Below are 24,968 nucleotides of genomic sequence, written 5' to 3' on the forward strand. Positions count from 1 at the left end.
TGATTCCCATTTCTGGGAAATTTGTAAGTGCCGTTCTGGCCTGCGATTATCAATGAAATCTTCATTTACTCAAAAAAAAAAAAAAAAGTAATTTGGTTACTTAAACTTTAGTGCAAGACATATACTTTTCTTATGCTTCTCAAATTGCTTAAACACTGACTCAATTTTAACGTAACCCAAATACATGGTGAGTCATTGCGTAATATTTATCTCTCACGTATTACCGTTTTATCGATACCACATTAAAAAAAAAAAAAACAAAGGGGAAAAGAATTGATTCGATGAGGATTAGTGAAAGCACAATTGTTTACACCCGAAGAAAAAAGAAAAGAAAAAAGGTTAAACCCCGTCTTCAGTTCATGCCAGTCATCTCCTGATAAACCCAAAACTGGGTAAGGCTCTCTCTGTAATTACGAGCCTCAAAACTCAGAGCGGGCCCAGCCAGCCATGGCAATCCTCGCTCTCCCGCTAGTCATCTCCGCTCTCAAGCCTCACGCTTCCCGCCTCTACCTCCTCCGCCGCGCCGCCTCTACTTCCCGCCTCCGCAACCCTCTCAATTACTACCACCGCCACTTCACCAAAACCGCCGTCTCTGCTATCAGCACCACCTCTGCCGTTCCTCACCAGTCCTCTACTGACCCACTTATTGAGCCCAGCAAAGCTTCAGCCCTCACTTTCCAACAAGCCATTCAACGCCTCCAGGTCCACTCCTCAACCCAAACTCACTCCACTGTGTGTGTGTGTGTGTGTGTATGTATGTATGTAGCAATGTATGCATGCTAATGTGTTTTGTGTGGTGTAGGAATATTGGGCTTCAGTTGGATGCGCCATTATGCAATGCAGCAACACAGAGGTAATGCTTAGTGTTGTGCTTTTGTTTTTTTCAGTTGTAATGAGATTGTATTAAACTATGTACCCTTTTAATTGTTGTGCTTCTTTGGATGTTTAGCATGTGTTTCGTGCTTTATTAGTGGCTTACTGTGGCTTTGGATGTTGATTAGGTTGGAGCTGGGACTATGAATCCCTTGACTTTCCTGAGGGTGCTTGGTCCAGAACCGTGGAATGTAGCGTAAGTATGCGTAAGTTTGTAAGTTTACTAGAGTCACTCGATTACATATTGATATCTGAAGCAGAGGTTTATCGGAGACCGTCATTCTGTTCTACTGTTAGTTATTCGTATGTTTACTTAAAATGGATGTCACATACACCGATCATCTGGTCTTTTGAGGCTCTTTGTTGTAACTGCCGATGGGACTTTTTCGTGATAGGTATGCGGAGCCTAGTATCCGACCAGATGATAGTCGTTACGGGGAAAACCCAAATAGGCTCCAGAGACACACTCAATTTCAGGTTTAGTTTAATTTTGCAGTTATGTAATTTTGAAATGCATATGGCTGTATCGTTTTGGAACAAATCTTTTCTACAACCAGTTCTAATGGACATTTCATTTTCATTTTATCTATCTCAGGTTATATTGAAGCCTGATCCTGGAAACTCACAAGACCTTTTTATCCGCAGCTTATCAGCTTTAGGTATTCAATTCACACTGTTTCCTTAGTTATACAAACAGATCTTTACATGTATATGCATCATGCACACACTCATCTAGTTAAAAATTGTTCATGTATTGACAGTCTGTTCAACTTATTGCAAGTGGCCTCCAATAGTGCTAAGCATCACTTAAGTATTATCGCACATATCTATATACCTAATTACTTAAATTTTGCGTGTGTTTTATATCAAGCATTGTTTAGTACCTCTTTCCATAAATTGAAGCTTCATTTTTCCCTAATGATGGGAGAATAAATGAGAATCATTACTTGGTTTTCTATAAACTAGGTTAAGAGCCTCTAATGTAACAGTCCATATTACCTTGAAATGGGGTGGGTTCTGTGCTTGTAAGCAGGGTAGGCTGCACCGTCTCTTTTGGTTGGATGGCAAGTGCTGGGTATGTGAAACTGATATAAGAGCAAACATAGTCTTTTATCTGCTGAGAGGGTTCCTCATTTAAGGGAGTCTACAGGGAGGACTGCCCAATGTACACTCTTTTTAAACTTGAATTGCCCATTTAGACTCCCCTCCTATTCTACTTACCGCGGAAAGGGAAGGAAAAAAAAATGGAATTACCAGTCATAAATCCAACAAGAATTGAATCTGATCTTTATCGTGATCAAAATAAGAAAGAGAACCCATCAGTGAGGTTTCAGTATAAGGTGAGGCTCATGATTTGCTCCCATGTGGTCTGGGGTTCAAACTCCTCAAGGCACCTCTCTAGCTATTCTGTGTATAATAAGGAACATAAAATAGAGAGAACTCATGCGCCATGAGATGCAATTCATTTTCATTAGAATTAATAATATTCCTCCATTTCAAAAGGAAAATAGTAAAAGCGAACAGATACAAGGATCATGATTAAATGAATTTATAGCATTTGTTTCCTGTCTGATTTGAACCGATCTACTCTGCGATTAGCATTTGATGTTTGTATCCTTTACAGGTATTGATGTTCGTTCTCATGATATACGATTTGTGGAGGACAACTGGGAGAGTCCGGTAGTATTCTGTCATTAGCTGGTCACAAACAATCTTTCCATGTTAGTTTTATGCAGTTTCTGTTTGAACGTCTGAGTGAGATCCGATTTAACTTGTTGGTTAATTAGATTTCCTTCCAATTGATCAGTTATGAACATAAAAGTAAAATATATGTACTGCTTTCATTAGGAACACATTTGAGGATAAAATATACCATTTAGCTGATGTGATGTAATTTGCTTTTACTAAATTCTTTTAGGTGCTTGGAGCTTGGGGTTTGGGTTGGGAAATCTGGATGGATGGGATGGAAATTACACAGTTTACCTACTTTCAGCAGGTTCCTTCCTCTACATTGATTTGAGTTTGATACTTTTTATTTTGGAGACATAGCTTGAGTTTTGTTCTCTCTCTCTCTCTCTAGGCTGGAAGTCTTCAATTGTCACCAGTATCTGTTGAAATCACCTATGGTCTTGAGCGAATCCTCATGTTGCTTCAGGTTAGTGTAGATAACTTATTTTTTTAATTTTTCTATTCTATTTTCTTTCCCTTCTATCCCCTTAAATTTTCCTGACTAACTGGCAGGGAGTTGATCATTTTAAGAAAATTCAATATGCTGATGGAATTACATATGGGGAGCTATTCTTGGAGAATGAGTGAGGAAACTACTTAAACTACTGATTTTTTTTTTCCTGTTCGGTAGTTTTAATTCGGAGATTCAGTAAATTGTTTAGAACAGTTAATCCAAAGAAAAGATGTATACTGGTCAGCATTTTAACTTACAGCTTCAGTAATTGTGTTGCCATTCCTTGATCTGTGGTCATTGTGTCTGCGGGGGTTTAACTTTCTCATTTTTTCTTTTCCAATTTAATTTTGTATTCGAGAAGAAAGGAGCTTGACTGGCATACTGAGCTGATTAGATGTTCCCTGATTTCTCCTATATTTCTGTTACATCCTCCTATCCCTTCATGCATTTTTCTTTTTTTCAACTCCATTCTCCCTTTGTATGTCTGTGCTGTCAGTGACTGTTATCAAACATGTTTCATGTATAATTTCAGTAATATTGAATACAATTTCATTTCAGGAAGGAAATGAGTGCATACTATCTAGAGCATGCTGGTGTAAATCATATTCAAAAACAGTTTGATCTTTCTGAGGAGGAAGCTCGTTCCTTGCTTGCTTCAGGCCTAGCAATACCTGCGTATGCCAACTTTTTATTTCTCTTATTATTGATAACCATCCTTTTCTCCTTAGTGTAATTGTTAACTATGAACACCCTTTTTGATCATTATTCTTTAACCAGTCTCCTGTTAACTTGCTAGGTATGATCAACTTCTGAAAACATCACATGCTTTCAATATATTAGACTCTAGAGGCTTTGTTGGGGTAACAGAGCGTGCTCGTTACTTTGGTCGGATGCGTAGGTAAGACTACTTTCCCCCATAGCAAACAAATTTGGCTGATACCTTGGTACATGTACATTCAAAGTAAGTTTGCTTGCTAAGAAAGAAAAATGCAGGGAATTTATTTCTGTTCTGAATTATTAGGGAGGAAATTGAGAAAAATAAGATATAATAAAAATACAGAAGTCACTTTTCTCTTTGCTCAGTAATTTGTGGATCATGGGACATATCTTTTTGCAGTCCCATATTTTTGCAAATCATCTGTGATTGCACACATCCTGCAAGCTGTCCACAAGCAGTGTAATATTTTGTCATAACTATGTTTTGTTTTGTTTTTTTTTTTTTTTTCTGCCTTGTAGGCTCATCATAGTTCATAAATGAACCCTTTCTGTGGGTGGTTCTCTTAGGTTCTTAATGTATAAGCTTTGAACCGAAGTTCTAACATTATGGAAATATAGGGGTGAACTTGCCAAGAACCAAATGCTTGATATCTTATGTCCTCAGACTTTATTAGTCCGGCAGAGAGAATATTATACTCACAGTCATTACTTAAGGAATGAAGTCTAGGGGGACAAATAGAATGTACAGCACAGAGATATTCATCTAACTACCCAACCCTATGATTTATGTTCTATGGAATGGTTAATGCTGGAACAAGAATAAACCCTTTGGCACACACCAATATATAAAATTTTCACTCTCTAGTTTTGGCTGTATGGTTATTACTAATTTTTGTCAATATTATTTTTATCAGTTTAGCTCGTCAGTGTGCACAACTTTGGTTAAAGACCAGGGAGTCCCTTGGTTATCCATTGGGTGTTGTTTCTGAAACTGCTAATCTTGTATGTCCTAAAGAGCTTGTGGAGGCAGCGGTCAAGAAGGTTAGTTCTTATATGAAAATCGTGACGTTATAGCTGTATAGTCTCCTATAATCTTATTTTATTGTAAAGCCATGAAGGCTCAACATGCACTTTCTAAGGTTTCTCTTTTATGTTTCATAATTGAGTGGTTCCCAAATTTACTTGTCTAATATTGCCATTATATGGCACCAAAATTTTCGGATTTCTTTTTAGTTGATACTTATGGCTCTCTTAATGATTAACCATTGAGATCTTAAGTACACCAGGAGCCTTTGATGCTTTGACATGCATATAACAATTCTAGCTAAAGAAACATCAGATAGAGAGAGAAATAGTACAAACTCAGTGAACACCGAGCTCGATCAAGACGAAACAAGAATAGAAAAAAGAAATAAACAATCAACACATAACAGAATAATATTTGCACAAGAAAAATCCCCAAACAGAAACACAACCCAGATAAAAGCTGCATAGGAGCCTAGGAAATTGGTGCTTCCCAGTTCACATTCAACAGAACGAAAGGCCAGTCTCTAAGTTCATAGGAACAGAGGCCCACAAAGATGCCCAAAAGTGACCCTATCCCATAAGAGATCCGTGTCTACGAATATATAATCTCTCCATAAGACATCCTAGATTATACATATGTTCATATATACATTAATGGGCTCCTTAACTTAGCAAATATTACTTGCAAACACACATGCATAAAGATGGAGACAGGTTGTTTTATTAACTCTTTTGTTATTTCCAGTTCGACTTTTTATCCTGGAAGTTTTGTAGTTGCATCATGTCTTTAACTTGCTGCTTCCAAACTGTGCAGCATGAATTTAATTCCTCTCCTAAGTTGGCCTGGTATTAATTTGATATATCTTTAGTGACTGGAGATCTGGTTGGATTGAACTTTTAGAAATTGTTGTGTATTCACCTATTCAAGGAGTATTTCAATTCACTTATCTAACAGAAAAGATATTTCTAATTATTGACCTCTTTTTGTTTGCTGACTTACATCCCAGGTGCATGATACTGCAAGGTCATTTGTTCTCGAAATTGGAATTGAAGAGATGCCTCCTCAAGACATAGTTGATGCAAGCCAGCAAGTATAATTATCTTTCATATGAAGCAAATTTTCTTTCTACATGCATTTCATTCTATTTATATTCAGTGGGTAATTTTATATGCCCTGTTAAAATAGTTGGTTGAAAACTTGAAATTGAGGAGGTGAGTTGGGTCTTAGGCTTTTTCATAACAAAAATATCTGTTAATTTGTCTATAGATCTTATCTTTTCTAGTTCGCTCAATTTAATGTAACACTTGTACATTATTTCCTTTGTTTTGTGATTTGGTTTTGATGTATAGTTGACTAAATATTGTTATTTTCTTTTCCCTTGTGAGTTGTGAAACTTTATTTACCTTTTCAAACTTGTGCATTATTCATAATTCATATTTATTACACTCAAAGGTTTTGTCCTGCTGTTGCAGCCCAATGATTTTGTTTAATTCTCTTGTATTCTTTATATAAATCAGGAATTAAGTCATCAAAGAATTAGTGTCTCCTACATTCTGCTAGAATGGATCACAGTAGTATCTAGGGCTCTTGTTTTCTTAGGGCGGGTTGTGTGAATCCTAGTTGCTGTTGATGTATTTTTTTTCATTTTATGCTGCTTTTCTTGTTTTGGAGGTCCACTTTCTTGTACTGTATCATTCTTTTCATCAATAAAAGCTGTTTCTTTTCACAAAAGTAGGTTGTCAAATAATAATAATAATCTGTTTCAATTCTCTGTCTCTCTCTCTCTCTTTCTCTCTCTCTCTCTCTCTCTCTCTCTCTCACACACACACACACACACACACAGAATGAGAGCTCTCTCTCTCTCTCTGGCATTTTACAATTTATGTGCTTTTCCATATTAGGGATTTCTCTTACTGTGCTCATCTGATCATTGCAGCTGAAAGATCTAATAGTGCAGTTACTAGCAAAGCAAAGACTGGGCCATGGTGAAGTGCAAGCTTTTGGCACACCTCGCAGACTTGTGGTATCATTATATATTATTTCCCTATGCACTGGCATTTCTAGATTTTATTCTTCTCAAGCATTTTTCATTTTAATGATGATTATTTTTTTATATTTATTTATTTATTTATTTGTATGTCAATATGGTTGGCTGAATCTTGAACATTATCATGTATTGTTTAATATTTAAATAGTATTAAGAATTGATGATGTTCAGGATCTGTGTAAAGTTGATTGCTATAGGATTGTGAAACTAACAAATTCTTTATCTCCTTACATCTTCATATTCAAACTCAAATCCTTGATTTAGTCTTTCTCGAGCTCATTGAGTTTTAAACTCGTCTTATTATTACTCATGATGCCAACAAGCTAACTGGCAAAGCCAAGTGAGCATCTTGAATTCAAGTTAGTCAAACTTGAAACAATCTTTAGAATGTAGAGAGCTCATGGTTTCTTGAACTCAGAATGTTTGATCATGATTTCATGTGCATGTGTTCTCGTTCAACCTCCACTGCATGATCAAGGTCCTGTTAGTTTAAGATACTGTACTTCACAGTTTTTTGGTTGGCCACCCCTTCTGCTTGGTGCTCTTTCTTCCTTTTGCTGTTTGAAAGTTTGAGCTATTTAAAGCTCAGGAGCTGCCTTTTTTCTTTCTAGGTTGTTTCTTCTTTTGTTAATGGTGATTTTTATCTTACTCTCTAGGGTTGCTCCTTCTATTCATAAATACATTTCATAACCATTCAGAATAAGTATTGTGTTTATAAATTTGTTGTAATGCAAGCTTCACATGGTAGATGTAAAAATTATTACTACAACCTTAAGAGTTGGAACCAAATTAAGCACATTGGTGTTAGGGAATTCTTGTACTTATACTTCCGATGATTATGTTCTCACATTGGTATTTACTTCCACACTTCCAGGTTTGTGTTGAGAATCTCTGCACTAAACAAATGGAGAATGAGGTTGAGGTTCGAGGGCCTCCTGTTTCAAAATCATTTGATGATCAAGGAAATCCTACAAAGGTGATACTCTTTTTATCTTATTTATTTACTAATGTCATTGCTCGTGCATGCTAATGGCACATTGGAATTCTCTATACTCATGAAGTGTTATATGATAATAGATTTGTAAATATTGAACATGTTATTTCATGTCAGGCTGCCGAGGGTTTCTGCCGGAGATACTCTGTACCATTGAACTCATTATATCGAAAGACTGATGGTGAGTATTGGTAGATGAACGCATGAAATACCTACATATGTTTTCAAGCTGTTATATAACTGACAAATTAATTTTTGTAACTACATTCTAGATGTCCATTCTTCACTAGGACTTTGTTATCTACTTTGCAGGGAAAACAGAATATATTTATGCTCGTGTCATAGAGTCTGCTCGACTTGCTTTGGAGGTTGGACTTCTCATCTTTTCCTTTTACTAGCAGTATTGCCGAACTTAGATTTCAAATTTCATGTACTTTTTGTTTTTGTTTTGTAATTTCAGTGATAATTTGTACTTGTGTTGTACTAGATGAACTCAACAATGCCCATGTTCTGTTTGTTGCTTATTTAAGTCAGAATCGAAATTGATTATCTATATATTTATATCATTTGTACCTTGATTCTATAAACTATTTGCATCTGATGACAAAGATGAAATAAAAAGCAGCCAGAGTTGGTCATTTTTCTGTCATTTATGTTGAACTGGATATAACTGGTTTTTATTTGCATAGGAATCATGCTAAAGCATAGTTCCAAGCATTTTTGCGTATCTTTCTCTTGTATATTAGTCTTACGAATTTGAGTTAAAGACTGGATTCGCCTCTGTGCGGTGGACCTTTAGTTCACTGTGCTCATATTGTTCCCTGCATATAGAAAATTTTGTACACAGTTCTTACAGAATTATTTTCTATTTTCTTTTCATTAGGTGTTGTCTGAGGATTTGCCCAATGCGATTGCTAGAATATCATTTCCAAAATCAATGCGCTGGAACTCTCAGGTATGCTAAATTTGTGCTGAATTGATGTGGACTCTTGATATTGGTCTGGATGAGACGGAAAACTAGCCTGACCACCATGCTTCTTTGCCACCGATATCGTTATGTGTTCATTTATTTATCTATTGTACTATCAAAGTGGCTTTTTTCTGGGCATTCTCCTTTTCCAAAGAGCTCTCTTCCAGCATTAAGAAACATTTTATATCAGCGTACATTTTTTACCACATTTTAACCACATGATGTGCCAGTTGATGTGGGATTTAATCATTGCACAGTGCTAAACAGACCACATGATGTTAGACCGCTCTTTAAATGGCACATCATGTGGTTTAAATGTGGTACAAGAAAATGTGGTCTGTTAAGCATTATTCTTATTTAAATCTTCAATTTCTGATATCAGCACTTATAAGAGGAGCATGCTAATATGTATGGGAGTTCCCTTTAGCTGATGTGTTATTTGTGTGCTTCTTGTTATTATCTAGGTTTTGTTTAGCAGACCTATTCGTTGGATTTTAGCACTCCATGGAGATGTAGTTGTGCCCTTTACTTTTGCTCAAGTTTTAAGGTAATCAGGCTGATGGCTGGACTCGTTTTGGATTACATTATTTTGCAACAGTATCACATGAAATGCATTCATAAAAGGTGGATATTATCTTATAGCTAAGAAATTATGAAGTTGAACTAAGAAATTTAGCACAAGGCTTGAACTATCCTATAGCTATAGGGAATGGGAGTCCTGAACTCCTTTGCTGTTCTTTACCCATTGACATTATTTCTGCTTCTAAAATTCTACTCACTCCTCGTGGTAGTAGCCTGGTACTGACATGATTAACAATGTTCTTGTCAACTGCACTTCCTGTCATAACTTGAATGAACATTCTATTTCTTGACCTTGTCCTTCCATGTTTAGCTGAAGGACTAATAAAACACGTGCTTTTGATCTCAGATAATACTTTACAGCCACTGACACGGGCTGTTAGGCAAGTAGGATAGTATTATATTGAACTATTCTTGTGTACGTGTTTTGGTTGCCCCAAAGTCGTGCTGAACTGTTAAGCTTGTATGGGGATGGATGTCTAATCGTAGTCAGCCCTTAAAAAATGTGGAGATGACAGAGTGCCAGCCTGAAGTTTTAGTGTGGTCTCGCAACTGTCAAGCTGGGTCCCAAATGGGAATTTAATATAATTTCATGTCATTGTAAACTGATGGCATAATTCTGTGCGGTATAGCACTTTATTTTGATGCGTCTCCTGTCAGGAGAGTATATTTTGTTCAACGTAAATCCTGTTTAATGTAAATCAGTGTATTGTTTTCTTATGTTAGTATATTCATTTTACTGATAAAATAGTTGGCAAATGTGAATTTCTCATATTTGTACCATTGTGATTTTTCTTTATATAACAGCACTTTACTTATTGGGTTTTTTTTTATTTTTTCTTTTTAAACTTTTCTGGATGCAGTGGAAACCTGTCTTATGGTCTTCGTAACACTCCTTCCGCTACTGTCACGGTATATGGTGAACTTAGAATATCTATCATGTCCCATTTTCATCATCATCTTCATTGTCTTTATTCTCAAAGTTGATTGTTGTCTGATTTGCGTTAGTATGACACATGCATATAAATTTTGATCACAATCTTTTCTCCACCTTTAGAAAGATTGATCTAACAGGGTATTTTAGTTTGGGGTATAGTTTATTCGTCCAAATTATTATGGCGCTAAAATCCTTGTAAGAGGAACAAACAAATGACACAATTTCATGAAAATGACTTACTTTGGGATGCATAAGAAGAGCTCATATGTGATATCTCTTCGTTTTTCCTTTTCTTTTGCTCTCTAATTCTCCCGATTTTTCTTATATTCCCTAAAATTTCATTATTTTGAATGTTTTTGGAAGCTTAACACCCCCCACCACACACACATCTCTTGGGCCTTTGCAAAAACATTATTAAGCTTTTCACTTTAGCTAACCTTTTCATTCGTAGGCCATCATTTAAGATAGGCCAATCCGTGGCAATCAACAGTGAATTTCTTTTCCTGTTCGGTTTCCTGGCTGATGATGCTCTATATATTCTTGTGGTTCATTGTCTCTCAGCATTGCACATTGTTCTTGGTATTGCTCTAAGGGCATTGTATTATAGTAATGTATAAACAACGTGAATCTGAAATTCTACCTTTGGGCTTGCAAATGCTAATGTGTTACTCTGCTTAATATTTTCTATGTCTAAGAGGATAGAGTTTATGTACTTATAACTCCAGAAAGTTTCACAGGTTGAAACTGCGGAATCTTATGCTGGTGTAATGAGGAATGCGGGGATCAATATTGAAATGGAGGTATCATATATTAACTTTGCACCTTTTTCTTGTCTGGAAGAGCTCTGTCTCATGCACATAGGGATTACTGGATTAGACAGAGTATTAATAGTGGGAGCTTGTACTTTACTTACAGGAACGTAAGAAAAAAGTAATGGAGTGTTCTAATACATTAGCCAGAAGTGTAAATGGACAAGCATTTATTCCAGAGGGCTTGCTTAATGAGGTTGGTAAATGGTTGTCTTTGGTTGGTAGAGGTAAGCATGTTATCTAAATCTGCCAACATAAATTGTAGGTTGTAAATCTTGTTGAGGCACCTGTTCCAGTCCTTGGGGAGTTTAAAAGGTCCTTCTTAGAGCTTCCTAGTGATCTTCTGACTATGGTGAGCTGTTTAAATTCTATGGAGTATTTGTTAGTGTCTTTTCACCTGATAGCTGCATGCATGCATTCTGCATCTTGATGTATTTGATTTTTGTTTGTTTCAGATGTATTACTAATCTTCTCTTATAAAAATATTAAAATAATAATAATCATAATAAAAGGGGAAGGAGAAGTCCTTTTCTGGCATCTTTTGGTAAACACTGTTGTGCATAATTTGGTATAGAGATTGTGTGTTTTATTATAGTTAGCAATATCCCCCACAGGCTGTTTGATTCCAGAAACAAGTTTTATGTAGTTGTTTGTTCTGGTGTAGTTTGGGGAAGAAAAGTACAGTCATATAGTGTTTAGTTGGCTTTACTATATAAGACAAAAATTCATGAAATGGTTTGGCTCTAGCTTGCTTGTGTTGAGAGTGGACTAAAAGGAATACAGGATCAGCCTTATCACGTAAATTGGTAGAACTGAGTAGTAGCATGTTTTTTTAGAAGACATTGCTCATTCCACTCTCATGTGAGAAGGAATCGGCACTTCTCTTTTGTGTGACTATCTCAGGATTGAGCTATATATATATATATATATATATATATATATATATATATATATATATATATATATATATATATATATGTTTATTTAACAGCTAATATTTTTGACCACTTTCTAACTTAATCAGTCTTCTTCTCATTTGTCAGTCCTTTGTGTCTTTTGGCCTTCCAGACTATATTGCTCTTTTGTTGCCTGTTAATCAAAGGTTGAAATATTCTTTAACTGGCAAGTACTCCATTAGTAACATCATGCTTTACTACGTCACCAATTTTAATAAACAATAGTGTCGTCTAAGGTTGTCACAGCTGAGTAACTCTGGACACCACATGTTGATGCCCAAAGTTTTGTTGTTGGACAAGAACAATGAATATCTGCACTTGCCCTTACATATTTTAGCTTGGAGCATAACCCAGTTTAATTGCTCAAAACTGTATGTGAAGCTTTGCAAACGATGGGGAATTTTTCATTAGGATGCTTGTCATTGAGAAGTCTTTCCAAGCAAAGGTAGAATTGGCTAGAAATGAATGCTAGCCTCAAGGTTCTGGTTTAATTAAATACTTGGCTGTGGAAACATGTCTAAGTTCTTCTGCAATTCTTTGGCTTGATTGAATAACACAGTTGATATTTTTCCAATATCTAAATAGCGACAGTGATGTAAAGTTTAATTTGTCTGTGCACAATGGTTGTATAGATTTTTGCTTTTGTCTTTGTAAATATTTTGATTCTGTTAACTGTTATAAGCGATCCTGCAGGTTATGCAGAAGCATCAGAAGTACTTTTCTGTGAGGGATGAGAATGGAGGGCTGTTGCCTTACTTCATTGCTGTGAGACATGCTTTCAGTCATATATGTGTTGTGAATTGTTACGTAATTTGTTGATTTCTTTGGCTGGTATTTATAATTTCGTTGGTGACATGGGGGGTTTGTCTTTTAGGTGGCAAATGGGGCAATTGACGAGATGGTGGTTAGAAAAGGAAATGAAGCTGTATTGAGGTAAAGCATGGACCTTGCTAATTTTACGATCTTGGGTCGTTGTCTGCTGGATTTGCATGGTGTTTTTTTTTCCCTATTAGCAGTGAAAAGTAAATGTACAAAAAAACAGAAAGGTAAATTGAAAAACTTTATTCAATCAACAAGAATTTTCGGTATTCCAGGGAAGCTTTCCTGGCTTCAAATGTTTATTGATTTGGATCTGGGATCGTGTACCTCTGTTCCCAACAGAAAAAAAGGAGGAGGAACAAGAATTTTCAGTATTTGTTTTCGTTGAAATACCCCTTCAAGTGTAGATCACTTTCTCATTGATAGACCGAATTAAAGTTCTATTGGAAAACCATTCTTTATTTTAAAACTCAGTAAAAGTTCAATAGCCTACAAGATAATTTGTTAGCTAAACCAAAACAAAAAATTACTAAAATCATATGCAAAGGTATTGTGGAACATTTCAAAATCCAGAATGCGATTTCCTTTCTTCTATTCTTAAACCTAAGAATGAACTGTTCTTTTTCGGTAAATCTATTGGGCTACTGGTAAGCTGTCTGGAAAAAGAACAGAAATGTGAAAAGGTATTCTGGTAGAGAATCCTATGTGTTTGAGAGAGTGCTGAATCGTCACTTCTATTTCCTCCTTTCCTGTATTAAAGTATTATGTGGCCACATTACCTTGCAATAGGAGGGGATTTCTGGCTAGACTCCAGGTTCCCTATTGAATTCAAGTTCTATGATTCTTTTACTAAGCTTGAAAAGTTGAGTGAGCATTTCATTATTCATGCAGAGCTCGCTATGAAGATGCTAAATTTTTCTATGAGATGGATACACGGAAAAGGTTTTCAGAATTTAGAAGTCAACTGAGAGGGATTCTTTTCCATGTAAGTCCTTTTATTGAACTCAATGGTGAACAGACCACAATTTCCCACATTTAAACATGATATGGCAGTTGATCTATGTGGTGTCCCTAGCATTGTCTGATGTAAATGCCACATCAACTGCCACACCATGTGGTTTAAGTATGGTACAAAGAATCTGTTGTCTAGTTAGCATTATTCTTTGTATTGTTTAAGAAGTGATTATTTTACCTTGTATACGTCTTTGAACTAAGAATAAGACAGTTCCCAACTTTACTGTTAGCGCAATGTAGAAAAATGAGTTAATTTGTTGAATCTCTTGGTAGCTCTTTTATTTTGACATGTGAAACGATATAGGAGAAGTTAGGAACAATGCTGGAGAAGGTGCTGCGTCTTGAGAAAATGGTTGACAAACTGACTTTGGCCCTTGGAATGGATGACAGTACGAATAAAATTGTCCAGCATGCTGCATCCCTTGCTATGTCAGATCTTGCTACAGCAGTTGTCACAGAATTTACGTCTCTTTCAGGAGTAATGGCTCGTCATTATGCTCTAAGAGATGGCCATTCAGAGCAGGTTTGTTTCCACTCTGGGTAGTTATTTTTGTTCCGTGTGTGCCTATACTCAGTCTCTTGTAGGACTTTGGATGATAGTAAACTCAACTTGAGTTCTTCCTCAGAATTAACCATTCTCTTTTCTCTACTTTTGCTCGGTATGGCAGGTTGCAGAGGCTTTATTTGAGATTACACTTCCTAGATTTTCTGGAGATATACTTCCTAAAACTGATGCAGGCATAGTTCTGTCAGTAGCCGACAGGTGATACTGATAACCATTATTAGTTTTGGCTGGGATTATAACTATAACTGTGGGGACATTTAAAAGCAGTGTATATTTGGCATTGTTTCACAATTCCATTTCTTTCTGGTGTTTTGAAAATATCTGGAGAAGAAATATTGAAGGGGTGAAAGTCGTGAGATACATCCCCCTCCCACCTGAAACATGATGACTAGCTGATTTCTCGAGAAAATTTTCAAAACAAAACCCAAATACAGATTATTATTGTTTTCCTCCCTCATTTATGCCTGAAATATTTTGCCTTTGCAATGTTTTATCCCACCTATCCTTTCAGGTTATTTTGCATAAGCTTGCATGTCTTACTCTACTTATTGCAAAATTCTAAAATGTGATGTTTCTTCCAGATTAGATAGCCTTGTCGGTTTATTTGCTGCTGGTTGTCAGCCCAGTTCTACTAATGACCCATTTGGCCTGCGACGAATCTCTTATGGTCTTGTAAGTTCTGTGATGATTGTGACACTTTGAGGCTCAGGCACTGCTAGCTAAGCTTAAATAATTGAAATTTGTTCCCTCCAGGTCCAGGTGTTGGTGGAAAAAGATAAGTATCTGGATTTACAACAAGCTTTGGAACTTGCAGCAGATGTGCAACCCATGAAAGTAGATGCCCCTACTGTAAAAGATGTATGAAAACAAGTCCCTTTTCTAGATTCTATATATAGTGCATTAATGCCTCATATTTTTTTTTTTTTTGACCTTATTCACCACTTCAATCAAAATATTATATTCACATGAAATTTTAAAAAGAAGCCATTATGAAGAGAGGTCCCCTTGTGTTATAACCTACCCGATGATGCAGAGAGGGTTCTTATGATTAAACTTGCCATCTAAAACTAATTATACGTTTGAGTTGGTGGTACCTTTCTTTTACTCATTTTTTTTTCATTCATCATACTTCCAATAATAATATAATCTCCTCTTTTCTTTTTTTTTTCTTTTTTTTTTAAATTTCTCTTGCTGTGTGCAAAACCCAAAACTGCACTTTCCACTTATTTGTGCCTACACTGCCTCTCTTTTTCTTTGTTGTTGTTATTGTACATTCCACTTATATGATGCGTATTTTTCCTTGTCTAGGCACATCAATTCATTACTCGGAGATTAGAACAATATCTGGTATGTATAACATTTATTGGAGTTTATCATGTGACCACTCTTTGTTGTGTTTCCGACTATTTTGTTCTATTTATTTTTTTTCTGAGTATTATGTATACGAGGGTTTTAGTTATAGAGAGGAAGGATATTGAGAGCTGTTAGTTTGTTCATCCGAAAAACGTGTTATTTCCTTATTTTTCTTTCCAGTAGTTTATTCATTTATTTTGAATTGATGACACTATTTGCTTGCTTGTACGTCTAGGATAGGAAGCTTAGGGTTAGTAACTCCCAAACCCCAGTGTGCAAAAACTTTGAACTTTTGTCATGGTTCTCATGGATATCTTCAGGGTTTTTTTTGGCATTGGGTAGCTGTGAAGATCTGCCACTATTCTTAACTTGTTGAACAGAAATAGAAATTTTTTGGCCTTTTGGTTTTTATTCATAGATTGGGATTGTGGGTTTCATATAGTATCCTCAGATACATTCTGTTTACAGGTTGATAAGGGAATAAGTTCAGAAGTGGTTCGATCAGTCCTTGCAGAGCGTGCAAACTTACCTTGTCTAGCAGCAAGGACTGCTTCTAAAGTAAGTTGCTTTATTTACCTCTGCTGATCCTGCTCTGAAGCAGTATGACAGTATGTCAACAGTTTGAGATCATGTCTCTTTTTTATTAATTGTAGATGGAAGCCTTGTCGAAAGGCGAGCTTTTGCCAAAGGTTCTTGAAGCATATTCTCGTCCTACGAGAATTGTCCGAGGAAAGGATGTGGACCCTCATATTGAGGTACTCTTTTTCTCTTTTAATATTTCTGTCTTTTAAGGTGGTCTGCAAGGAGCCCAAGGTTTCAACATGGTGAACATAGTTTTTGTCTCATTCTTTTCATTTGATGACCCTGAAAGGATAGGAGTTTGCAGTTTCAGCTTGAAACTTGAACATGAATTGGGGTCTTGGGGTGTTTCACTTTGTTCGGAATATTGATTCTTTTATTTTGTGTGGAATCAACAGAAATGATTGTTGCAATATTATTGAACTTATTTATCAAAGGTACACACACACACAAGGAATTATTTTAACTGTTTTATCCTGCCATATATATGCTGTTTTAACTTGTTTAACTTATTTCAACAGGTATGATTGTTGAAATATAATTTCACTTATTTACCATAATTTATGTGTTGTATCAGTATCCATATCCATGTCCTTACATCATAGTGTTTTCTGGTTGGTGAACCACTATTAGACCACATGATGTGGTAGTTAAATATTGGTTAAATTCATTGGTATTTTAACATTATCAAATGTTTGCTGCCACATCAATTACCATATCATTTGGTGTAAATATAGTACACCAAATTGTGGTATTTCTTTATTGCATGCTTTTGTCTTGCTTGGAAGGCTTTGAATTTATTAAAACCAATTCAATGGCACATTTTCATATTTATGTGAATTCCTCCGAAGCTTATATAGTTGCAATGGATTAAAAAAAAAAAAAATAGGTGGATGAGGCAGCCTTTGAGACAGACGAAGAGAGAGCTCTATGGATTTCATTCTTGTCGGTTAAAAACAAAATATGCCATGGTACTTTTTCCTATCTCCAATAGTTTTCAAATGAGTTTTACAGATGATTTTGACTTTGACAGCATATTAACTAACCAACCCTGAATATGTTTTTGTCTTCAAGGTATTGAGGTTGACGAGTTTGTCAAAATATCAGCACAGCTAGTACAACCACTTGACGATTTCTTTAATCATGTGTTTGTTATGGTGGTATGGTTCCTTTGCTTATTTTATCACTTTTATCTTCACAGCTAGCATCTAAAATAGTAAGAACAGTAGTTGCCAAATACTCTGTTTCACAATGATGATATATTGTAGTTCTGTTGAGTCTGTCATTCAACTCTCCGTCATAATGGTGTACTTAATTTCTGAAAGAGAATAATTTGAACCTCAAGGACCATATAATTAAACCTGAAAAGAATTCCCTAACAAAATTATGCTTGCATAAAGGGCCCTTGCTCAGTCGCATAGAGCAACAGAACAAGTCTTCTGTTGTCAATCACTTTTGTATGGGTTAAGACTGGAGTTTAGACTCCTTAGAGGCTTGGGCTGTCACAACATATGAGCCTACATTTGATATTAGTTAACTGCTAATTATTCACCAATGGAGTTGAGGGAAAACGGAATGCCAATTTTTCTCTTATGCATGTGCAGGAAGATGAAAGAATTCGAAAGAACAGACTTGCTTTGCTGAAGAATATTGCTGACCTTCCAAGAGGAGTAGCAGACCTATCAATGTTGCCCGGATTTTGAATCGTCCGTTACAACTTTTTTTTTTTTTTGCCCAAAGGAAAAAGTAACTTACAAATCAGAACCCCCACCCCAGTTCTTGCTTAGTTCTTCATAGTAAAGGAATATCAATTTTTGCAATAGAGAAATATGTGGAGGAAGAACCAAGAAAAGGTACTACAGCTTACTAGCTTGTTATGTTAGGATCAAGAAATTAAAGAGTGGGTGGTTGTCATGCAAGTCCATTTTTGCAGTTGTGGACAACAAACTCTCCTTTACGTAAGAACTAGTAACTCAAGTTATGTAAGTTACTGACTTGTGTTTTAGAAACAGAGGGGAAGAAAGTTCTGGGAGTTACCTACATAGTATAGTACAGAGAGAAAAGGAGAGAATACTCAGAATAGGGTGTAATTGTATTTACAATATTTTATGATTTTATCATTCAGCGGTTTGAAAAGTATGTTATTACAACAAAGTTGTCAAAAATTGGAAATAATTCTCCTAGTCCTAACCAGGAAAACCTCTGTTAGTTACCCGTGATCTCTGGGTCTATGTGAAAAACACATCAAACCAGACTTAAAAGTATTGATTTTCCTCGGATCTAGATAGACTGAAGCACTTTATACATGCTAAGAGGATGTTTATGCTTTTGTTCAATTTAAATTCCCAACAATAGACTATAATTTCTTTGAATGCAAATCCATGTAACTTAAAATCCACTACTTTCCAAATATGGATTTCTTTCAAGTGAAGTGATATGATGCAGTGTAGCTTTCTTGTCAGTCAGACTGTCGATGACAGTAAGTAGCTGTGGGACTGTATGAAGCGGACATGGTCTAAATTGGAAAGGTTTCCTTTTTTTTCGTTCACTATAAGCAAATTTGTTTAGTATTTTGGTTAATCGAAGTGGTGCAGAGGAGTTGGAAATTAAGTTGGGATTAGATTAGGTCGGGATACACTCCCTGCGGTGCAGAATAATTTTCTTTTTACAAAATTTTATCCTAAAGTTGAATTTCCATTGGATTTCAAGTTCTTCTGAAAAATGTGTTAGGAGTGGAGCATAGTTGGTTCACGTGGTCATATAATTAAGAAAATGACAACTTATCCATATAATAGAGAGGGAGAAAGAAAACGACAATGACGACTACAACGTTATTCACTAATTCACCTCCACTATAGTCTATAGACTAAAAATTTGCCAATCGTGGCCAATAATGCAAATTTGAGCCACTGACATGAAAGACTGAGATGTCACGTTGTTGCAACTTGTTCATTCTAGATAAGCTCTAGACCTTTCCACCAATGCGCACAAAAACCCCTACCAAAATTATCTTATATATAGTTTAGGTTTATTCATGCGAAAGAAAAATAAAAAAGGAATATATCGACCAACATGACATTGATGTTCAAGGAATTAGAGGTTACAGAAAAGTTTAAGGTGATTCTCGTTCGTAGACTATAAAACAAGCATCCTTATGAGCGACATTGTCTTCTCTTGGCTAAAAAATAATATCTCTTGTGCATGGTGTATTAGATATCAATGGAGGAAGCATCCCGGTTTCTCAATCTTTGATGCTAATTTTTCGATCATTTTTTTAGACATGGAGCTCCTCTACTCTAATCTGATCCAACAGTTTCAACTTGGTTATCTTGATGACTTTTTTTTGGTCTTTTGATGCTAATTTTTCAATCATTGTCCTTTTTGTATTTTATATATCATTCTTTCGGTATCTTAATCCTTTGATGCTAGTTATTGGATCATTATTCTCCCCTAAAGTCTAAACCCTAGGAAATAATAAAATTTTGACAAAAAAAGAGAGAATAATAAAGTTAGTAAAATGGTTCTTATATGTCATTGGCTCAATTTTCTTGATGAGCTAAGTTCTCTTCGTCTTTGGACCAAGTATTTAAATTAGACTCTCAGGCCACGTTTGGTTCGCGGAAAGGAAGTATCAGGAAATGAAACATGTTCCTTTCTTGCGTTTGGGATGCAAAAGGAAAGGAAATCGTTTCTTGAATGAAGGGAAAATAAGGGGGAAAGTGGTTCCTTCCAAATCTCAAAGGAGTCATTTTCCCCTCTTATTTCATTGTATTTATTACTCACAACATATTATTTTATTACATTATTGACAAATTTTTAACAACTTTCCTGATAACTTTCCTTACGTTACCAAACATCGGAATGGAAAGTTGTTAGGAAATTTCATTTCCCTTCCCATGGGAAAGACAAAAAAATTACTTTCATTTCCGTGAACCAAACGAGGCCTCAGGTGCTACATTCTTTTTTAGCTTGTGTGATGCATCACCTCAAGACTCTTGGGTACAGTTTTTTGTATTCACTAGGACGTCACTCTCGGGGGAGATTGGCCGTTCTAATTCATCTCATATGTTTAGGTTTAGGTTTTGGAATACCGGCCCATATTCTTGATAAGTTAAATGCTACAGGATGCTCCAATTATTGAGTTCAAGGTTACTATTATATTTTCGATGTAATTATTGATTCCCAGGATATGCTCTCTCTATACTAGTTGTGTTATAAAGAAGTTGAAATTATTTAAGTGACGTGTTTTTCTATCATGTCAAAGAAAAAGTAAATTACGTGTAATGTTTAGTATCTATAAATCAAAGATGTTTACATAATTTTTTTTTTTTTTTTTTACATAAAAACTATTTGTATTGCAAACTTAATAACGATGGTTACAATCACAAGTGAGTGCATCCATGATTAGTTCTGGAGCGTAAGCATACCACTCAAGAGTCAAGATTTACAACCGAATATGTTTACATAAAAATCGAAATCAAAATATTCCTTTAAACTGAAATAAAAGGTAAAGTAAAGGTATATTTTTTTTTTGAGAGTAAGGTATATAAATAGATTGAAAATTAAAGTATATTCTCACCAAAATAAAAGGTAAAGTAAAGTATATAAATTGATTATTAATAATAATAAATTTGGAGAGACCACACGAACAAACCCAAACAATAAATTCAGCTTTTTTGAGATTAGGTTCCACTCCCCACTCTCTCTCTCTCTCTCTCTCTCTCTCTCTCTCTTGCGGCTAGGGTTTTTCTCTCTCTCCATCCCCATCTCTCAAACCCCGAAAAGCATCAATCTTTCAGATCCGTTTCGATCCAGTAACTCGCAAAACATGTCATGGAGGTCTTGGTGAGGTAAGAGAGTCGTCTCTGACAGTAAAGAATCTCAGGGGAAATTAGGGTTTCTGTGGTGGGTTTAATCAGAAAATGGCGACCATGAACCCGTTTGATTTGTTGGGCGACGATGATGCCGAGGACCCTTCGCTGCTGGTCGCGGCTCACCAACAGAAGCTCGCTGCCGCACCCAAGAAAGCTCAGGCTCAGCCCAACAAGCCCGGTCTCGACGCCAAGCCCGCCAAGTTGCCTTCCAAGCCTGCCCCTCCTTCTCAGGCTGGTGAGCTTTTCATCTCTGCCCTCTTGCTTTGTATCTAGGTTTCTTTGTGTTCTTGGGTTTCTTGCGGTTATTCGGATTCTTTTGTATGCTGGGAGCTGATATATGGGTTCCCTTTTTTGTTTCTTTGCTTACTTTGGTTGAAAATTTGTGTGAAGAGGTTTTTTTCAGTGCCATGAGTGTATTAGTTTCTTTGAGATTTGGCTTTTGTTGTTATGGTTTTCAATGAAAATGTAGGGTGGAGTTTGTTTTTTGGGAAATGTGTGGATTAGTGGTGTAGAGTTCCAAAAATACAAAATACATGAATTGGAAGGAGTATATATAATTGGTTTTGTGTGTGATTGTCTTGTTGTTCATTTAAAAACCACATTTTGAGCTTCTGGGAAGCTCGTGAAGATAGACGACTGTCTTAATTTTTGTTACTCTTTTGTTACTTTGGCATATGGTTGATTATGGCATATGTCAGGAAAAGCCTTCTCCTGTGTTTATTATGGCAATTTTGAATCTTTTGTTGTGAGACAGTGTTCACCTAAAGTTTTATTTAAAGTTTGTTCTTGTTACTAATTAGAGGTTGCTTCATCTTGTGCAGTGAGGGATTCAAAGAATGAAGCTGGTCGTGGAGGCCGTGGGGGTGGACGTGGATTTGGGCGTGGTCGTGGCGGTGGTGGTGGCTACAATCGTGATTCAGCCAATAATGAAAACAGTGGGTACAATCGTGAATCAGCCCCTGCTGGTCAGGGTGCTTTTGAGGATGCACCTCCTAAAAGGCGTTTCTCTGGTGGGGATGGTGATGGAAGGCCATCTGAAAGGCGTGGCTATGGGGGAGATGGAGAAGGAAGGACGACTGAAAGGCGTAGCTATGGTGGACCACGCGGTTCTTACCATGGTGGTCGCCGCGGCGGTTTTGGGAATGGGGAAGTTGGTGATGAGGAGCGCCCACGGAGGACCCATGAACGTCGTAGTGGGACTGGACGCGGGTGAATATTAGTTTATGCTGTCCATTTTAAAGTATGCTATGTCCGTAATATGTTTCTAGAGTTTAATATGTTTTCAACCTGTCTGATTCTGTGCACAGAAATGAACTCAAGCGTGAAGGTTCTGGTCGTGGAAACTGGGGATCACAAACTGATGAATTTCCTGAGTAACTATTCTTGAATTACCTTTTTTATTTATAATCTCTTCTTATACCTCCTTTCCTTTGGTTTAAAATTTACTGTAGTTTTTGTTAGTTTGTGTTTAATGTTTGGTTATCATCTCTTCATACTTAGGGTGACTGAAGACGGAGTCAATGCAACTGAAAAAAGTGTGGGCGAAGAAAAGCCTGTGGGAGAGGTAGATGCAGCAGATGACAGCAAAGAGACCCCTGCCAATGAACCTGAAGAAAAGGAACCTGAGGAGAAGGTGAGTTATAAAAGTCATATGCCAAAATAAAATATATATCCAAAAATTGCTATCTACTGGTTTTGTTATTGGATAGTTTAATTTTAGAAATACTAAAAGCCTATGGTATACAGATATACTACTCTGCACCAGATTAATAGATTTATCATGGTACTAGTTAAAATGATAACTATTGTGAGAATTTCAGAATTGGATTGCATATTCATTAATGGGATCAGAATGCATGTATTTATACCGTCTATGAATTGTGTTGCTGGAGAGTTTTACCTTCTCTGCTTAGCTGCAGATGTTTCTTGAAGGCACTGTTACAAAATTCATCTCAACTATGTATAGCGCATATGATGATGAACATTAACATTCTGATGTTAATATGCTAGGTCGTAGTGACTGTCTGACCACTACAGCTTTTTTGCCCCTTTTTTTTTTAACCCAGGTTGTTTTTGTTGTTATCATTCCTGAATAGGAAATGACACTTGAAGAGTATGAGAAGGTGCTTGAAGAGAAAAGGAAGGCCCTGCAGGCACTTAAGACTGAAGAAAGAAAGGTTGATACTAAGGAATTTGAATCACTGCAACAGCTTTCAAACAAGAAAGGGAATGATGATATCTTCATTAAATTGGTGAGTCTGCTGATCCTTTTGAGATGTCTCTGTCTCCTTGTTCATTGTGTGGACCTGACATCAACCTATTACTTGTAAATGCTACCTGAATTTTTCCTTTACAGGGATCTGACAAGGATAAGAAGAAAGAGTCTGCTGAGAAGGAAGAAAAAGCCAAAAAGGTACTACTGCTAATAACGTCTGTAATTGATACACTATGTATTTGTTTGTTTTGATTCTCTGGACTTCTAGGAAGTCTTGTGAAGTGAGTGTGTTGTAGTTGCAAATGGGCTTTCTGAACATCTTGCAAGCTTTTATGTTTTGATTTTACTTGGTACAATTGCAACCCAGTTGCTCCCTATTTCATTAATGGTGTTTGTGCAATTTTTAAACGTAGTATTACTCTACTCGCTTTCATCCTATGCTGCCTGCTTGTTTGTCTCTTTGACCAATATCACTGCAATATGGATCTCTTATTTTTGCGACATTGCTGTTCATCCGATTGGTAATATGCTGTTAAGCTTTGTGTTATTGACTGATATCTTCTCATCTTGTGGTGTTTTCCCTTTTTTTTTCTTGGTTGCTTCTGAACTGCTATTTCTTGATTTGTTTCAGTCTGTCAGCATCAATGAGTTCTTGAAGCCAGCAGAAGGAGAAAGGTTCTCTTACCCATCTCGTGGCCGTGGCCGTGGTCGTGGTTCCAGGGGAGGGTTTAGCAGCAACTACTCCCAAAGCAGTGTGGAAGCCCCACCAATTGAAGATCCTTCTCACTTCCCAACCTTGGGTGGCAAGTGAGATTGTGAAGGGGACGCCTACAGTCTCAATGACATTTGGTTCATTTCTTTCATCTGAAGCAGGAAATTGACTAGAATAATTGGATTTCCTGTCTTAATTTTTTTGTTAGAAAAATTTATGACTTAAATTGTAAATTTCAGTCGGTTCATATGTTCCCATGTAGTTTGATTTTCTTTCCCCCCCCCCCCCCCCCTTTATGCTTGTTTTTATGACATTTGGGTCATATGGAAGGGACTTATTTGTGACCAGGCGGACATCCTTTGATCAGTTTTAGTTAGACTAGTTTTCTCTTTTTAAATGGGCCCCTGTTTTGCCTTTTCCCCCCTCAGAGATTGGGTTTGCAAACAGTCATATCAGAAAATATATTCATCTGCTTGGGAAATGTTTTGTGCTAGTGTTACTGACTTGCATGCCAATTTTCGTTGTAGTAGTATTGCTTGGCTACCATCTAGTTTAGCTTTACTGTTCCTGTGTGCATACTATGATTCTGTTTTAACAACTTGGATGTGGTATCCACTATCCAACCTAATCTGGGCTTCCTTTAGAGAAAAGGGAAACGTTAAAATTTTATTGACAGAAGATTAGGGTAATGGAATTGATGGATTTAGAGTTTAGTTGTATTCTAAATCTTTGTTGCACAAGATTCA

The 24,968-nt window shown here is 36.4% G+C and overlaps 2 protein-coding genes across 3 annotated transcripts; both read left to right on the forward strand.

Annotated features, from left to right (window-relative positions):
• The first annotated feature begins 335 nt into the window (after nucleotides 1-335).
• On the forward strand, nucleotides 336-18,733 carry LOC133714598 (glycine--tRNA ligase, chloroplastic/mitochondrial 2). Of its 2 annotated transcripts, XM_062140744.1 has the most exons (36): nucleotides 336-702; nucleotides 803-853; nucleotides 1,002-1,069; nucleotides 1,269-1,350; nucleotides 1,469-1,532; nucleotides 2,498-2,553; nucleotides 2,792-2,869; nucleotides 2,954-3,028; nucleotides 3,115-3,185; nucleotides 3,614-3,730; nucleotides 3,852-3,953; nucleotides 4,687-4,813; nucleotides 5,806-5,889; nucleotides 6,736-6,822; nucleotides 7,721-7,822; nucleotides 7,958-8,021; nucleotides 8,153-8,208; nucleotides 8,724-8,795; nucleotides 9,275-9,357; nucleotides 10,253-10,301; nucleotides 11,064-11,126; nucleotides 11,242-11,331; nucleotides 11,401-11,487; nucleotides 12,785-12,856; nucleotides 12,966-13,024; nucleotides 13,802-13,895; nucleotides 14,229-14,447; nucleotides 14,593-14,687; nucleotides 15,071-15,161; nucleotides 15,243-15,347; nucleotides 15,798-15,836; nucleotides 16,311-16,400; nucleotides 16,496-16,597; nucleotides 17,311-17,392; nucleotides 17,496-17,581; nucleotides 18,026-18,733. In XM_062140744.1, the coding sequence occupies exons 1-36, from the start codon at nucleotides 448-450 to the stop codon at nucleotides 18,122-18,124; spliced, it is 3,216 nt and encodes a 1,071-aa protein (XP_061996728.1). In that variant the 5' UTR covers nucleotides 336-447; the 3' UTR covers nucleotides 18,125-18,733. The 2 variants fall into 2 exon arrangements, with proteins under 2 accessions (XP_061996728.1, XP_061996730.1); XM_062140746.1 differs by lacking the exon at nucleotides 336-702 and having other exon boundaries at nucleotides 1,002-1,079.
• Nucleotides 18,734-21,098: 2,365 nt separating this feature from the next.
• On the forward strand, nucleotides 21,099-24,715 carry LOC133714843 (RGG repeats nuclear RNA binding protein A-like). Its single transcript, XM_062141102.1, has 7 exons — nucleotides 21,099-21,530; nucleotides 22,117-22,504; nucleotides 22,603-22,668; nucleotides 22,796-22,928; nucleotides 23,392-23,547; nucleotides 23,652-23,708; nucleotides 24,142-24,715. The coding sequence occupies exons 1-7, from the start codon at nucleotides 21,344-21,346 to the stop codon at nucleotides 24,319-24,321; spliced, it is 1,167 nt and encodes a 388-aa protein (XP_061997086.1). The 5' UTR covers nucleotides 21,099-21,343; the 3' UTR covers nucleotides 24,322-24,715.
• The last annotated feature ends 253 nt before the right edge of the window (nucleotides 24,716-24,968 follow it).

Source organism: Rosa rugosa, chromosome 6 (genome assembly GCF_958449725.1).
Source record: "Rosa rugosa chromosome 6, drRosRugo1.1, whole genome shotgun sequence".
Lineage (NCBI taxonomy): Eukaryota > Viridiplantae > Streptophyta > Magnoliopsida > Rosales > Rosaceae > Rosa > Rosa rugosa.